Source organism: Magallana gigas, chromosome 2, assembly GCF_963853765.1.
Source record: "Magallana gigas chromosome 2, xbMagGiga1.1, whole genome shotgun sequence".
Classification (NCBI taxonomy): domain Eukaryota; kingdom Metazoa; phylum Mollusca; class Bivalvia; order Ostreida; family Ostreidae; genus Magallana; species Magallana gigas.
Genome location: NC_088854.1, coordinates 16,916,661 through 16,934,649, shown reverse-complemented (window position 1 = coordinate 16,934,649; position 17,989 = coordinate 16,916,661). Strand labels below are relative to the sequence as shown.

Here is a 17,989-nt window from a genome sequence, read left to right as displayed (position 1 = left end):
GGTACATAACATTGTTCATGAACACCACATGTTCAATATATTTTTAACGAAGGATTCCTTTCCATCTTCTGGAACCTTAATGTTGTGATCGGTGTAAATTGAAGAACTGAATGGTTTTTATTGACAAAGTGTTCTATACGATTTTAGATATATACCGTTTTTACAAGAATCGTTTATCATTAACGTTTTTCCATCGTTTCAAACTAAATCAAACTTTTAACTTATGACGAAGATAGAAAAAATCAATATTCAATTACTTGTAATATTTTAATTGTCTTCGTAAACTTTCATTTGTTCTTGAGGCATCGATTCTCATTGTAAGTGTTATTAAAAAAACACACAAAAATAAAAAATAAAAATTGTTTAATCTCGCAGATAAAAAGAAAACATGAAAAATATGTATACTGGCAAATAAATAATAAGTATTGAAACATCACAGGGACGGACTAGGCGCGCCCGGGCACGTGTGTGGCGCGATACATTTCCCGTTGTGAAGGACCCGCTTTCCCGGACAGATACATGCTGGCTGACACTTGTCTCGACAATAGCCCGTCTTCTTGGGTTCGTCGCATGTCTTGGAACAACGCCTGGTGCAGCGTCTGTAGATAGCCCCTCTTGGACACTGACCTAGAGTATGGACATAATGAGTTCTCCAAATGATCATCCCATTTTAAAAACCATTGATTAAATAGTACATGTATTTTTGTTTTAGGAGGGCCATTTTGATCTTCTTAAGAAGAATAGCTCTGTATAAAGACATAGGAAAGTATTCAAACTTTTAAGCTAAAATATATGAATAATTTTCTTATCTAAATATGAATAAGCTCAAAATTAATGGCTAAAATTTGAAGTAGAAGTAATGGCTGATTTGAGGACCAAGCAGCCTCGTGATTTATCTTGTTGCAAGCGAACATGATAAGGTATTGATGATTTAGAGATTTGTGAAATGAAATTACTCTATGTTAAGGTTGTTATTTTAAAACAACTCCAAATTTTTACTCCTATCACAACACAACAACAAACAAATTTTCTAAAATTCCAACGTTAAAGTCTGGAGAACATTGGTCTTTTTGGTCAAACTTACTTGGACAGAGGATGTGCTTCTCCCACCGGATGCTGACGTTCTCCCGAGAGCAAGCTTGTGCGTAGGCCTTAAAAGATTCACAGGCGCACATTTTGTTTCTAGGACAATCGCACATATCCGATATACAAGAACTGCAAAAGAAAATGTTTTACAACTTTTTGGAAATTCGCTCACTGCTTCACGACATACCAAATTGGTAATTGTTAAATTATTCTTCTTACCTGTAATATGTCCTCACGTCTACCCGTCGACGACATTTAGAAAACACACTCCCAAGAAGAAAACTACAAGCAGCAATCGCCCGTTTTCTTCTCCTCTTGTCTCCATCACAGAGGGAAGAGTGTTCCGACTCGTTGTGACTAAGAACACAAGCGGCCTTGCTGCCCACTCGCCAGGTGTTGCCGAATTCCTCACTGTCGGTGTAGAGTTTGTGGTCCCTGCCCTGGAGGTCGTCGGAACCAAACCCGTTATAGTTACCACAGAGACCCGCCATCCGACGTTTGTACTGACTAGAGACTGTCAGCTCCACATAGCTGTCGCCATCCCAGACGATTTGCAGTCCAAACTCTGCTTTGAATATCACTGAATTCCCTTCTCGATGAACGGAGAAAGTTGGATTCTTATTCTTGTAAGGCAATTTTATTCTCTTTCTGTTAACCTTAACTGTGAGTTTCTGATGAAGTCCTATTTTGGTTTTTCCTATGAATATTGTTAACATACGTGTCCACGTGAACCATGGCGACGAACGCGCGTCATTGCGTACAGTTACTGAAAACTTTTTGCTCACTTCGTCCTCTGCTAATAAATATTTACAAGCTCCCTGAAAATTGTAAATCCTGCCGTCAAAAGTCCTATAATGAGGATCTCCAAAAACTGTACATATTCCACTAGCTGAAAACGAGAATATATTTCTTAAAAAACCTTTGTCCTTTGTATTTGTGAAATACTTCCAAATCATGAATGCATAATTATGTATTGCATTAAAACGAAAAATTCCCAATATAGACTGACCTTCAACACACCGGGGACAGCATTCACCGTCAATATATTTCAGTACATATCCCTGGAATTAAAGTTTTACATTTTATTCATGTTAGAATGTCCTGTCTCATTGAACCTTTTGGGGTTTTTTAACATCAATTCTATACGTTTGATTCAAAAATTTTACAATTTGCGGACAGAGCAAATATACAGCAAGAACTGTAGACTTGACCTACCGCCGGACACCAGCTGGATACTTTGCATTGTTGGACCCTACACCGGGTCGTTCCGTCGTCACAGGAACACCTGGTACACAGGTTAGGTTGCCACACTTCAGAGTCCTGTAACACAACCAAAAGGTGTACGGTAAATACAAGGAAAGCGCCCATTTACCGAACAATCACAAATGGGGATGATGGGATTATAAATTCCAACACACAATCTATGTAAATATACAACTTGCTTTTCTATGTTCTATTTAGTATTTTGTTTAAAACAATAATAATAATGAATAGTAAAATCAAAGCATATATAGCTTGCATATTGCTGAGAGTTTGCTACAAAGAAAATACTAGTAGTGTATATATCTTACCTGATAAGTTGTGCCCTCGTAGATACACACATCCTTCTGTGGACACACGCGACAACAAGAGTCTTCACTTTTGACTGTCATATTATAGCTACACGTGATAGGTGGACAGGTTTCTCGGTCACAGACAATGGTCCCTGACTGAAATGGATATAATAGAATTCATAGAAACTATTTTGAATTATCTTTCTTAACATAGCAATGAAATACACCGATCTTGAGGCATAAATTTCAATTCATAATTTCTTTTTTGTTTTAACCCTTTTTCATTCGGGACTTTTACTAATTTTTAGCGAAATGATTTTTATACAATAACTCAATGTACAACACATGAAAACCTTAAGTTTATAATTAGTATTATGCATGGATGTCAAGTTTCTGTGAATCATGTTTATCTTGACCCTTCTTAGGATACGTAAAGTACAAAGGATGCTTTATCAAAGGGGGGATGGCTTAACGGTCAAATTTGACCTAAACGAATGTTTAAAAGAAAATTAATAACTTATATATTAATTTAAAAACTGCAACATAACATGCTACAAATTTTATTAAATATAAAATACCTATTTATAGCGACCTATGGCCCTCACATCCATGTTTGTTCCAGAAAATAGTTCTGGGTTAATGTTCTAAGCTCTAACAAATACTTTTAGTGTTTTCCTTTACCATTTACACTGCCAATGCCATCTTAACCATTTATAACGAAGACTGGTTTGGCAAGTCCTGATATTCAACATATTGAAAAATCTTTCGTATAACTCGTTTTGAATACATATTGTTATATCTTATTGTTATTTTATTAACAAAGTTTTGCTTTATTGAATTAAAGTTTCTAAAATTATATAAAATAAAAATTATGAGAAACGATGACAAAACAACCACACAATAGATTTCCATTGGTTTTACACTTGTAAACTTGTAACACTTGTTATGATATATGACACCTAAATTTAGAATTTTTAATTATTTTTGCTAATAATGAATGCAAAATGCATAAAAGAAAAAAGAACCATACCAAACATTTGCATTCTGTACAGTCTTCAGGTCGAAAAATGTCATTGGTTTTGTAGATTTTCTTTTGGAAGAAACAAAATCCATTTGGCAAATTAAAAATTTTACGCTGGCCTACAAAAGACAATGGGATAGAGTCTGCCCATATGTTTGATATTTAATGAGTACAAGCAATGGCGTAGTATCAATGTTAAAAAAAGTTAATTCTGACAAATTTACAATTTACATTTTCATGATATTTTATCGTGAAATAGTGAAAACTAAAGTTATTAAAAATAAATGGCTTTATGAATATGTTACCTTCACAAGAAGGACAGCATTCATTTTCTTTATGTATAATTGTAGATTCTGGGCAATTTAATACCGGGCATACTTCTTTTGCACAGGATACATTTCCATTCTGAAAAAAAAATTGCAAATTACTAGATAAAAATATATTATTTAAAATTATTTAAAGTTTATGATGTTGTTAATATTGTTGATTATATGCTTTTAAAATTCTCTTACCTAGAAATGATCAAGGTTTGTTTCAATATAGTAAAAGAATATGATGAATAATTTTAGGTTAAAATTAATTTCCTGTTTTAGGAAAGGTGTCACGTTTTAATTAACAGTTATGCAGTCTTCATATTAATATACCTGACATGTACATTTTGTGCATGCGTCTGTACTGAGGGTGAATTCCTCTCCATTCTGATACGTTCTGCCGCTGTTTTCACAACCTAAAATACGCAAAATTACTGGCTGAGAAAGGAAAAGTGCAAGAGTGTCATTAATTTTCATCAAAACCGCTCTCTTTTATTTACTGGATTTGCCATGTAGGTAATGAAGAAAGTCATTTTGAAAGCCACACAAAACAGGAGTTTACAATAATTAATTAATGGAGTGTACCTTGGCAAATAGGACAGCATTTTCCGGGCACTTGGATAGGGTTCTTGCAATTTGAGTAGCATTTCGTTTTGGCTTTTGTGATTACCCCTGCCTGAAATGAAAAAGTTTTTAAGTGTAGGGAGTTTATTCATAATCTACCTCAAAGATATCAGACTATTTATGACATATAACAATCAATTACACCATAAATTTTATATCCCACGCGTCCTCAGGTAAAAAGTGTCTCAGCTATGCATGGAATGAAAAGTATGAATGAAAACGAATATTCAGAAATTTAAACGACATCACGGATTGTACACGACAGGACAGGAAAAAACTTCAATCATGAAGCTTGATGTACTAATGTGTCTTGGTATCTATTTCTCATCGACATTAAAATAATATCAAAGTCTAAAGTATCAAGTTTAGTGGTAATTATTCGATTTTATGCAACAGGTATTTGAATTAAAGATAGGAATGTAGCATTTTCATATCCTTGTTCGATTTTATTTCTACTACTTTGATACTCCTCTTCGTACTTGTCTACATTGATTTTTTTCATATATATTCGACTTTAATACAGTTCCATGTTTAATCAAACTTTACGGCATATTAATAGAAATGACAATCTACAGAAAGCGGCTTGATGATAAGAAGAAGAAATAAGATACAAGTAGGTCAAGTCAAGTAAAAGGCCAATGAAACTGTAGATACCATTGATACATGTACATTGTGTGGGTAAATATATACATGACGTACATGTATATTGCCAACATTTTTCCAAACGAGAAATATGTTTACAGAATATTTTTATAAAAAAATAATAACTATGATATTTTATATGTTTTCTTGTTTACGACAATACACTCAGTACCGGGTAAAAACTAAAAAGAAACACAGTTTATTCAAAAAAAAAATGTTGATGCAGTTTGTGTTCTTTCCAGTAAAACCAATGAGTACAAAATGGTTAGTGCATACCGGATATTAAGTTTTGAAATGTTTCAAAGAACATTTTGTTCAGGGTGTCCAATTTGGAAGAAGAAGAAGACAAAAAAAAAGATAACATGGAAAACGATATTCTGCGACAGAACCAATTTTTTAATTCAGACCCGAAAAAACAATATGAAATGGTTAATGAACACTTTTCTAATTTACGAACCCAACTTCGTTATCATCGAAATTGTAAGAAGAAAGACGAGCATAAAATAACTATTAGTTCACTATCTCTACTAACTGTTTATATCTAAATATATATACTGGTACTCTATTTATTGTACTTGTTCTTCTACAATTGTAACTGATAATTCAGTGTAACTTACTCTGCAGGACAACTGAACACACGGGTCGTCGGGACTACTCCATTGGTCTCCGCTGGCATACTCTTTGTTCTGGTATGTACAACCTTTACACATCTCGCAACACTTCCTGTTGTCTTGTATGTTCTCGTACAGAATCATATGGCATCCATCTAAGCTAGGACATTGTGTTCGTCGACAAGTGACTTCTTTATTCTGAAATATAAAACGTAATTTTAGTCAAAATTGGTTTATTGCAACTGTGGACAAATTAACGTTAATTGTGGACCAATAGTTCTGTGTTGACGAGTTTTCTGATATTGTTGTTTTAAAGAGGAAGGACTTTAAGAGACACTAGAGACTTGAGTAGATATCTTCAGAGAGGTGATTCGGTTCTTGTTTTATGACAGAGTTCGTGGCCACTGTACGAGTCCCGTCTCTGACGTCATAGAAGAGGTCTGACCCTAGTGGACAGTGACTTCTCCTCAAAAACTGATGAGTGTGAAACATATTGAATTTAGAGTTGCCATAAATCTATAGTGGACTAGATTAGATCTCCATAGAATAGCTGAATAAATCAACATATCTTAAGAGTGTAAGAAAGACATATGGGATCAAAGATCAAAGACTGGATCCAAGAAACATAAACGTATATAGTCTGTCTTGAAATTTATAACCAGCTGAACAGTTTCAAAGGCAAAAATTTTATATATACATTCTAAGGTATTAAGATTTAAACACCTCATTATCATCAATCGTCCATTAAAGGAATAAAGCAAAAGATATCGGTTGCTTATGTCATACCAATGTTTAGTATGTTTGTTTCTGGAGTCGACATAATTTTATCGGGGGCTTATCGGTGCTGGATAATGTTTAAGTCAATTTGTAGAAAACAAACACTTGTTGTACATCAAACAGCTTAGTGATTGGACTGATAGCGACTGTCACAACAGTACTGCTAACATGTAACGATTCACCGTATACCTCTTCCATACAAACCGATTACTCTGATAAAGAACAAGACTTTTATTAAGTGGCGCGTTAAACGACCAGGGTTGGTTCGTTTTGGACTATACAATACGCATACAAAAAAAGTCTGAAGTAGTCTTAAGTGCAAAAATATTTATCCTAATTAAAGGGATTTCTTGAAAAAATCTTTTAAAGTAACCCTTTTTTTGACCATACAAATGTTTGCATAAGTTAATCATAACATATCTGTTAAATACATTCAGAAATATAATATATATGTATGGTTGGCGCGTAGTTTGTTTGCCCAGCGCGCCGGATAGTTAAATAGACACATTATACCACCCTGGTCTTAAATAAGACTTAAAAGAGATGAGTTGACTCTAGCTGTAGAGCTACTCAAATTTACATTCAGCCAGAAACCATTGATATAAATGAAGTATAAATATCCAAGGTAAACAAAATCATTTCAACAAACGATCACTGGTATGAAAATCATTTGGTAAATTCAATTGCAATTTCTTTCTGCTTTGTTTGCATGTTTAAGGTCCCCGGCGTTCTAATAAAGTTCTCCATTTATAAATTTTCAACTGCAGACATTGTCATTTGGCGATGTCTTGTGATATTTTGTGTCAACACCATGCAGCACGAATACCAATATTGTTAGCATCGATGAACTATTGGAATGGAGGAATGCAGTGGTTATAGATGTTCACTGCAACGAGACGATGAAAATGTCACTCAGCAAGGAGACTCTTTGCTGATGCCGTTATGATGTCGACATCACTCTTCCTTCATAAAAGGTTTAGAGACATCGGTTGTGTGGTCTAGTATTGAGTAGGTTGTGATCAGACAAAATATTACACATTCTCTTCGTCTCCGATTTTGTCATATGAAAAACCACTTGTTTGCCTTAGAGGGTGCTTAAGAATCACTTAAATCAAGTCAAGGACCCCGCGTCTCGACGATAGCTAATAAGCAATGGCCTGACTTTTTTGTTCTGCAAGATTCTTGAAGAAAATAGAAGGAGGAGGGTATATCCTCTCTAATTCTATGTATATCTGAAAAGTACTTTTTTTAGGCAGGAGTGGTACTTCATTCCTTCTGTAGCACTACTCTAGGCTGTGCTTACCGACTTGAGATGGGTACTCAGGTAGATGGTCTGTCTAGGTAACATCCATCTTCTTGCACGTTGATTTATCTATTATCATGTTTTTTTTTACTGTTACAGAGAAAAAATTAAATAAATCTAATATATCGGCTCTGCGCAACGTATTGTCTAATATTTGATCATGAAACGTGCAATTTTGTGTGTACTCATATCGGATACACTCTGTCACATGTGTGTTTCGCTTCTGTACATGTTTCCCATTCATATTTTGAATACTACTGTTAAAACCTTTAGAAGTGTCTAATTTGCTTTATCTGTTTCTTTAACAACCAGAGAAAGTTATCTTAATGGTTTGATGACGACACCGACTGTCTCTGAGAAGAAGTGAACACCCTTCTTTATACCTCAAACACAGGAGAGTTACAACAGGCCGCCTTAACATCATTGGCGCTCTTTTGTCCTCAAAGTCGCTACATCGATAATTTAACAGTTGAATAAGCAATGATTAAATGATATCAGGTGTTTTCATAAAGACGTTTTATACAAATTCATTTACAGGTCGCAAAACTGATATTTTATAAGGTCTTCGACGCCCGCCGCATTCATTACTCTACGCGATATTCTCAATAAATCTTCATTTCTTTGCAGGGCGACGTCTAACCGTGATAAATCCATGATCAAGAAGGTTGTATGTAGTATGTCAAAACGTTTATCTCTTTTCACTGAAATGATTATATAACTATTTAAAGGTATTTTAATGAGATAAAAGTTCATCGCAGACTAGTGGTCGACGTTATATACACTTAAAAAAGTCTGGCCCAGACATCGCGTGCTTGGATCTCTCGACCCGCTTAATTTCAGGAGGCGAAACAATCGACTTTCGGAGTTTAAAGATGTAATATGGTGAAAGTAATAATGTATGAACATAAAAAAGAGGATCTGAAACCTTCTGAAAAAAAAGGAATTTACATAACATTTAAAGCGATGTTTAGATGTCGTTCCGTTGTCTACTTCTGAATTAACTCGAGTACCTAGGTACATTTCCTGTAAACGCTACTTTTACAAAGTATCTTAGTATGTTGGCCTTCAATCCATGAAAGAATTCTTTTAACAACAAAAGGTTTGATTGATTGTTTAAAACAAATCTTAAAAGGATACTGCATTTAATTGTTTCAGATCAAGTAAGGGTATGTACTTTGCAATATATATCTTTCTGAAATAGCATATAAACCCCACTTGTATATCGATAGTTGAAAGGTTGATATGCTGTTGTTTTTTTTCTTTTGTAGATCACCTCTTAAACACCTGTACAAGAGCGGGGTTAAAATAGTGACTTTTTAAGCAAAAACATTATCTACCCGAATTGAGGTCTCTTTATTCTCGCCGAATAAAAGCATTTAGGTTGTGATTACACGAGAAGGCGGACAGCAAAACAAACATAGATGATAGCAAATTCAATTCGCACAAACTGTACAAGTACTGTGTAGATATGATAGATGTGAAACGTATTAAGACATGCTGGCTTACAATCTCTTGTTAAGGGTAGCCACATGACTCTATCGCCGAATGGATGAATGGGACGTTGTTCATTCATAATTCATACCAATCCCTAGTAAAGCAATCGCTCACCATTGTTTGTATATCATCAAATGTCTATGTACATGTAGTGTTAGGGTATATATCACAGACAAGCACCCAGACAAGATTAAGACTGCTTAGTATATCGTTTCTAAAGAAGACGTTGAAATACAGAAAAATACCCCCTGCGTACATTTTATATTCGTTCGTATGAAAAAAACCCTTGTAAAATGAACAATTATTGATGATAAATTATGAAATATTTTCAGTCGTCAAAACTGCTATGTTCCTTTAATACATAGATAACAAAGAATGCCAGTGCATGTCTCGCCAAGATGTACTTATATATTTGGTGCAAGATGTTTTCTTAAGTCTAAACCACATCCGATGTTTCACTGCGGTAAGGTTGATGTTGCTCCGGTCTTCGGGCTAAAGGCCATGATTAACACATCTATAGATGTTGACCACCAACAAAGTCCCTTTATATAAAAAAATACTACCGCGAAGCCTTTAATGAATTAGAACACCAGACCGGTGTCTCAAAGGTCGGCGGATCGAGCCCAGGTCGAGGTCTGGCTTGTGTTTAATGTTAATGAACCGTTAGTGAACCTAAGCAAGACTTTTTTTTTATAAAAGGGGTGTTAACATGAAAAGTATATGTAATTTTGTTTTTAATTTCATTGAGACTTCAGTAAAGCGCTTCAATATTGTAGAATGTTTGAGCTAATATCAACCACTTTTGTACAATATTTAGACAAGTTGGAAGTTTTACACTTCAAGCACAGTGCAGAAGTTGAGTTTGTACACTTTTAACACAGTACAAAGGTTGTGATTTTACACAGTACAGAAATTGAGATCGTACACTTCTAGCACAGGACAGAAGTTGAAATTTTACACTTCCAGCACAATAGGGAATATAATATTACACACTTTTATTACGTACAAACGTTGAGATTGCACACTTATGACACAGAGAAGACGTTTAGACTGTACATTTCTAGCACAGGACAGAAGCTGATACTATACACTTCTGACAGTACAGACATGAGATTGTAGACACAGACAATACAAATGTACGTGTATGATCATTAATTAATGTTTTAAATCATAAAGGAATTATTTATGTAATAGATTTAATGTTTCATGAGGAAAGGAAAGGATAGCATATTTTCTTTGATAGCAAAGTGTTGTGTGTAATGAGATATGTATCTTTTAGCGTGAAATGGATTATTGATTTAATTACAATTCTACCTACCTTGCAAAAGCAATATATACAGGGATTGTCTGATATATTTGGGATGAATATTTCTTCACCTTCCTTTTCGCATCTTCTGATACTTCCTATCAAAAAGGAAAATAATTTTGTCATGGTAACAATTATCTATGTATTGACATTAACACCTTATATACCTATATTTTAATAAACTGCATTCCTGAAGTTAGTGACAGTGATATTTATTAAAACTCCTTTGAAAAGAATTTCTGAACAAATTTCGTTCTTTTAGAAATCACTTAAAACGAATTAACAACCAAATTGTAGCAATGCTTCAAAACGTTCATTTGTGTTGACGGTTATGGTGCCGGATCACAGGATACGCCTGCTGTGTTGCAATTTTAAGAAATCTTTTTTGCAATGAAACCACCCCGGAAATATGGTGTTTCGTGAAGCAACGCTTCACAAGCATCGGTGGGTACATTTAGGGCTGGGCGACACCTATTTATATAGGGGGATTTAGGAGTCCTAATAGAGATGCAACCATCTGAGTGAAAATTCATAAATCAGTTATAAAGCAGACGATAGGGTAATGAATAGATCAACAGTAAAAACTTCCCGCCTAAAACATACGGTTTCCGGTCGCCAAAGAAGACTTGAATTTAATTCAGTGACAAAGAATTCTTCTTTATCATGACATCGATTAGAACAACATTGAATCATTTTCTCAATATTTATACAGGCAATCAACACAAACCGGGAGCTCCTGCAGCAGCCGACAAATGGCAAAGATATTCATTACTGAAGGAAAAAGAGACATTTCGCCAATTATAAATGGAAAATTCCTCTGTTAACCGTCTAACGTTTCATTGATAATAGAGACATAGTTGTCGTCTGCAACTGGCAATTTGAAAGTTTTATTCTATGTTTGTCTGGCGGTCATAAATTAAAATCCCTTTTTGTGTAATGTGAAAGTTTGCTATGGGTAGTCACTGCTCCAAATATTCCAGAGTGTAACATTTTTCCGCACTTTTTGCAATTAATTTCACCACAAAGAAAAGAAATGCATGCAAGTTTTAAATCTGATAGATTTATCTATAGATTTTTCTGATTTTGTTCTGGGAAAAAAATCAAAATCTTGGTGAGATTGGGAAATAAGTTTCTCGAGTCTACTGAATACATAGAAACGCAGATCTGCGTTGCTGGTCTAAGAAACAGATCGGCATAAAATGGGGTTTGGTTTGGTTGATTTATTCCGTTAATTCAGAGCTTTCATGAATTGAATTATCCATTTTACTTTCACTAGTCTGGTTTCCGTGTGTGGCCATATAACCCTGTCTCGTGCGTGATCTCAAAATGTTTGTTTTCTTTAAAAGATAAACTGAAACTGTAACAACATGTAAAACGCATATCGTTTAACAGCGCATAACGAGCGCACATTTCACTTGAGAAGGCTATAAATGAAAATTCTCCAGTTTGAAACCTGATAGTCATTATACTTAGTACGAATTAATTAAACTTGCCATCAATATGTTAATTGAAATGATAAATATATATTTCTTAAAGACTTAATTATTTCACACTGAATTTGTTACAGAAAGACTGTTTTTGTTTAAAAATTAATTTTCTAAAGAAGGACTGAGATGTGCAAATTGTGGTTGTGCAAATAAGCCCCATGTTAAATGGCATTACGTGAAGTTACCAAATGCAGACTAATTAAACTACACTCTTTTTTCTTTTTCATGGTTCGGCATATATACACGTTTTCATTCATGTATTTACAGCTCTGACATCTATGATTCAACGAAAATGAATTCTTGTATTTCTAGAGGAAAATTGTTCTAAATGGTTGAAATTTTACAGAAGAATCAAATGGATTTTCTCCAATGTGTAATAGCCTTTAGTTTTCTTGAAAGAAAGGAAATAATGAGGAAATTTGAGGGTCTTTCGTGTGTTTTACAAGAAGGATATAGACTGTGTCGCTATCACCGCATACTTTACACAGATCATCGTCTCCAAAAGACTAGTGTACTTGTTCTTAATGGCAACAAATTGAGGTATTATTCAGAACCTTTATATTTGCCCAAAAAAAAAATATTCTAATAAAATGAATTGAGTCTGTTCATCAACAATTTTTAATTTATTTTAAAAATATGATTTCTTTTTAAGTTCTTACATCTCATTTTTTTATATTATTTTTCAATAAATTCAAATTACTGATAATAAGATACGGTGCAACTCAAATTGCTACTTCTGTGGTTGCTGCAAAATATATTTAAATCTGTAGTTGTATTGCAGATGGTTGTGTTTATTTTGCTGAGAAAAAAATCGGAATTGTTTCTTGAATTTGTATCTCAAGAAGCCTAACGTTAGCATAGACAACATGCTAATTAATCTTTTCTCTCTGCATTTGAAATAGTTTAACTGAAAATTATGATCCTAACACCTGCGTAAAAAATACCTGTCATAAGAATTGGAATAAATGGCTCTCGGTGAACCTTTTTGCATGGATGTATTTCTTTTTCGCTCCTATATATCAAATATCACAACTGTCACTTGTAAAATGTCTTTGAAATCATAAAGAATTATGATGATTTTATTTTCATATAACGGTGTTTTTTGAATGAATATTCTAACCTAGGAATTTATTCAAGGATATCAAAATAAAATTAACATATATTTCTTTTAACAAGCTTCTCCCTCGTGGTAGGCATTTTATAAGAAACATATGTTGAATGAGTTGAAAACTTCTTTTTTCAAACGGTATGAAAATCAGAAGTGTTTAAAGTGAATTGAGTGCAAGTTTTATTTTTCAAATAAGGCAATTATGGCAAATAATTTATGTTTACTCCCCCAAAAAAGCCTTTGAAGAAAAACCAATTCACAATCACTGGCCTTGACGTGGAGATAAGAAATAGAATAGATTTTAACAATGTCAAAATCTCAACAGAACTGATAGTTATGAGATTTTCTGAATAAAATTGCTATAACCCAGTTGCAAATTTTCAACGGTTAAAATTTTATTTACATTTTATTATGATATGTTTAGACAGGTTTTATGTTCGGATATGATTTTCGTTTATGATGATAAGCAAAGAAATTATTCTGCACCTGCTAACTAAACAGAGAGAGAGAGAGAGAGAGAGAGAGAGAGAGAGAGAGAGAGAGAGAGAGAGAGAGAGAGATATTTATATGGGACAAGCTTAAGCAATAAAAAGACCCTCATTTGGTAAGTTCCATATTTCACTTTTTTTTCGAAAACCACAAGAATTTTCGCATTTATTTGTTTCTTAATTGATTTATTGGTAATAACTTGCTTACTTTTTCAAATTATTTTTGGCCGAATATAATGTTCGGTATAACAATTAATTAATAAAAAAATGTTCAATCTTTAATTAGGTCTAGGTAATATGTCCTTGAGTGGTTTTGAATACAATTAGTGCCTTTACGTTTTACTCATAAATCCTTATGATTTGCATACATTAACACCTGTCGGCCTATTTACGTCCAGTATGGAAAATACACGATATTTAAAGTTAGTGGTTTAACAAATAAATCAAATAAACTGATTAATATCATAAATCGGTGCTTGCAGGTCGATTGGGGGAGTTATAAATTCCCAGGTTAAAAATGTATTAATGTATGATGTGCAAAAAAAATCATTTAATTTGACATCATGTTCGTACAAAACGAGAAAAAAAAACCACCGGTCTTGTTTGAATTTTTGGGGGTATGAATTAATATAATCGATAAAAATTCGCTGTGCTATATATATTTTTGGTGCCACTGAATCGGATCAGTCTTTGCCTGTCTTTTGTTCCTGACACGGTAACACGTATTATGACAATGCCGTAATGGTTAATTCAAATCTTGTCATCTGCATTGCGATTTGATTTAAGAATTAAAAAAAAGCAGCTCATCTCAGACGGAACAAATTCAACGTGGTCTAATTCTCTCACACCAGACATAGATACCACGAGATTGGAATCAAATTAATTGCCCTAGAAATTAGATATAGATATTTGAAATACTTGCCTATTAATTGGGTCTTAGTTTGGTCCACGAAGAATAGGATGAAAAGTACTCCGAGTAAAATTTCATGACATGTTGGTACGTTCAAATGCCTCAATCCTTTCATAGTATTGTCTCATCCCGTTTTCTTCTGAAGGCACACGCTACTAATCACATTCAGCGGTTTAATGTGTTGATCCTTTTTTGCAAATTAGTTTTTTCCCCTCGTTTATCAATGAAAAAAGTATGGTATATGTTTTTGATTGCTAAATGGATGTGGTCCTCTTGAGAAACTTTCTCTCGTTTGAATCTGGTTGAGATAATCATTCATGAATGATGTAGAATCCTCCTGTCCAATACCACTTATTACAACGTCTAGCCCTTAATTTGGGTTTTTATTAGTTCACGAGATAAACTCTTCAGGATGCGAATCAATTAGTCAGTTTCTGGAAAATTTCTTTCACGACTATAAATTCATAAAAATTGAATCTGTGATAAATAGACTAGATAAAACACCAAATATTATCGCTAAATTTCCTCAGAATTGTTTCGTTGTGATAAAAAAAAAATTATCGCCGGAGAACGCCTTTCTCGATATTTTGTCAGAGGGTGCTATGGTCCCTGGTCCTTATTAACAAACATAATGGTAATTACAGTTTTATTGGTGTCCGGGGTTTGTACACCATAATTAAGTGGTTCACCAACAATCACTAAACGACACACGGCTTTTGGTAGAAGTAAAGACAGTTATGCAAGTCGTTCGAAGATTTATGTCCAATACGAGAATAGAACAAGAAACATCCCCGTTTATCCGAAGCACTGTCGTTTAATGGACTTCGCTGGAAGATTTTTTTATCTGATTAAGCCTCAGCTCAGGGTAACATCCAATCTGTAAAATAAGAAATATTACAATCATGAAACATGATATAGTACTTCAATAATGTAAATACTTCGCTAAAAGTACAAAAAATCAGATAAGCTTGTAATGCAATTATGAAGTTTAATTTGTCATTTTTTTTCTTAACCATGGATTATCTTTAAGGAGAATCAAATCGAGATTATCGGCCTTGTTCCTCGGTGGACATGATTTACTTGATGATTCCAATCTACTGAGCGAATCTGAGATTATCATCTCCGGCGATAATGTGCTCGCATGTAAAATATTTTAATTAAGTATTTTACACAATGTGTGTCCCGCCGCAGAAGAAGGGCCGTCACTAATCCAGCGGACTCTTTTTGCCTTCCCGATTATTTCCTCGTGTCGCCAATTCCCCGTCTTACGACACTTTCTCAGACAGTGTGTGTCGCGCACCCGAATGGGGGGAGATCCGTATCTCTACACTGCCGTAACATCGATAGAATCATTATCCCCCGGTAGCCATGAAAGAAATGCTCCCCATTTTTTCGCAAGCGGACATTAATTAGCCATAGACAAGAGTTATGTAGGTTTTTTATGACAGTTTTATCTGTGGAACACTTATCGAGCAATTATTTTTCAATTCGAAATGAATGGGTTTTCCCCCTCTGGGTTAAGAAACTAAATGAAGTAAAGACTGTTGCGTCGGTGATACCAGCGATTTTTATGTTTGTTAAAATTTTCGGAAATCTCGAATTGTATATATATAAAATAACACAAATTTTGTAAGCACTTGATCGATTTACGGCTCTGAAAGATAAATAGACTAAAAAATAAATTAGTTTCTCTTTTTATTCCGCGATGTTGACACGCAAGGAATGTTTCCCTGTATCAGATATGAAATTTACAGGAGACCTTAAACGATAAATAAATAAAGTCGCATTTGGCATAAAGTCACATTTGGCAGCTAAAATGCTAGAGAATATGATAAATTCGCTTTAGAAATTCATTACTGACACCCCTAAGAATAGAGAAAAGAAAACCATGGGAATTCTTCTTCCTAGTAAAAGTCTAATTTCTTCGATCTTGTCACTGATTAAGGTTGAATTCTATGGCGATACATCTCCCCGATCCCAAGTTATCTGCAGGTTCATCACTTACCGGAGAAACGAAACCTTCAGCTCTGCTGAGACTTGGAACCTCATTATTCCGTCTTCTTATACCATTCAGAATTCGCCTGCTACTGATTACCAAGATGACACCTAGAAATTTGAAACTATAATGCAAACACAACTTGAACATCCCGAAAAAAGTTAATCATATGCATTTTATAGCAGTAAATCAAATGTTAATTCAAGATCGAAATACATACTAAGCGACGCAGTCTCGACATCTGGTACTTTCTCAAACGGCCACTTTCTGTCTTTGTGGTCTTCTAAACTATCGGGGTCTTCTTTTGATAGTACACTCCATGTTAATAGAAGCACATCATTATTGGCTCTCATAAACAACCTAAGCCATGCTCATTTTACAGTCGGCCTGAGACACGGTAATTCTCCCGACTGTCAATTCAACCTAGTTGACACAAAAGGGGCCCAGAGATTGGGCCATCATTTACTTGTGGGAGGTCCCATGTGCGTGGAAGCCTACCTACCTGGAGAGAACGGATTCTAGCCAGCAATTTATGTTTGTTTACATTTCAGGTATTACCCTTCAGAAATGCAAGTTTCTCTATACAGAATGAACGTGTGTGTTTTCTTTGCCAGAACCAAATCATGTTTGCAAACCCAAGTTAAAATATTGTATATACAAACTCTTGTTTGTTCAGTCCAGAGATATCGCTATATCGGGCGAAACTAAGTACATTAAAATTTACAATGAAAATTCCCTTCCCTACCTATTCTCCATTTACTTACTCTATTAGCTGATCAGAAAACAAGGGCGCCGAAAATGGGTTTTTATTAAACAGGTTAATTTATATTATAAACAAAACCCCGTCCAAGGATCTTTATAAAACCGTTCATCGTGACAACTAATGTATTTCTAGTAAGTAGATATACTTGTGGTAAATAAAGATGACAAATTATGATAAAGATTTTTTTCTCTATCTCTCTCCACTGAATTGTGATTTATTTGTACTGTTTGTTTTAGGAATTTTATCGTCTGTGCCTTTGTGAATTAATACAGAAGACAAGATAAAGCTCAGCTTTTTAAATTGAGAGCTTTAAAAAAATGTTTAAAAAAAAATAGTTTCTCTGTGAGAACTAAAAGGAAAAGAAGACCAACCAATAGTCATCAATTTGTTTATAGAAGGAAATCTTAACCATTAAATAGTTGAAACATAATTGTTGTGAATTACTTTCAGGAAATCACATAAAAAAATTGGGGAATCATGTTTATTTAAAAAAAAAACTTATGTCATTT

General features: G+C 34.2%; 1 protein-coding gene across 3 annotated transcripts; it reads right to left on the bottom strand.

Moving 5' to 3' along the window:
* Nucleotides 1–346: 346 nt before the first annotated feature.
* On the bottom strand, nucleotides 347–17,193 carry LOC117681553 (BMP-binding endothelial regulator protein). Of its 3 annotated transcripts, none has more exons than XM_066075278.1 (15): nucleotides 16,938–17,193; nucleotides 16,727–16,841; nucleotides 14,730–15,598; nucleotides 10,741–10,822; nucleotides 5,855–6,046; nucleotides 4,557–4,647; nucleotides 4,305–4,387; nucleotides 3,966–4,065; nucleotides 3,670–3,779; nucleotides 2,658–2,795; nucleotides 2,302–2,406; nucleotides 2,096–2,147; nucleotides 1,306–1,975; nucleotides 1,085–1,215; nucleotides 347–627 (listed from the first exon to the last, which is right to left on the bottom strand). In XM_066075278.1, exons 3-15 carry the CDS (start codon nucleotides 14,834–14,836, stop codon nucleotides 434–436), a joined length of 2,055 nt encoding a protein of 684 aa, XP_065931350.1. In that variant the 5' UTR covers nucleotides 14,837–15,598; nucleotides 16,727–16,841; nucleotides 16,938–17,193; the 3' UTR covers nucleotides 347–433. The 3 variants fall into 3 exon arrangements, with proteins under 3 accessions (XP_065931350.1, XP_065931349.1, XP_065931351.1); XM_066075277.1 differs by having other exon boundaries at nucleotides 16,727–16,827; XM_066075279.1 differs by lacking the exons at nucleotides 16,727–16,841; nucleotides 16,938–17,193 and adding an exon at nucleotides 15,735–15,857.
* Nucleotides 17,194–17,989: the final 796 nt, after the last annotated feature.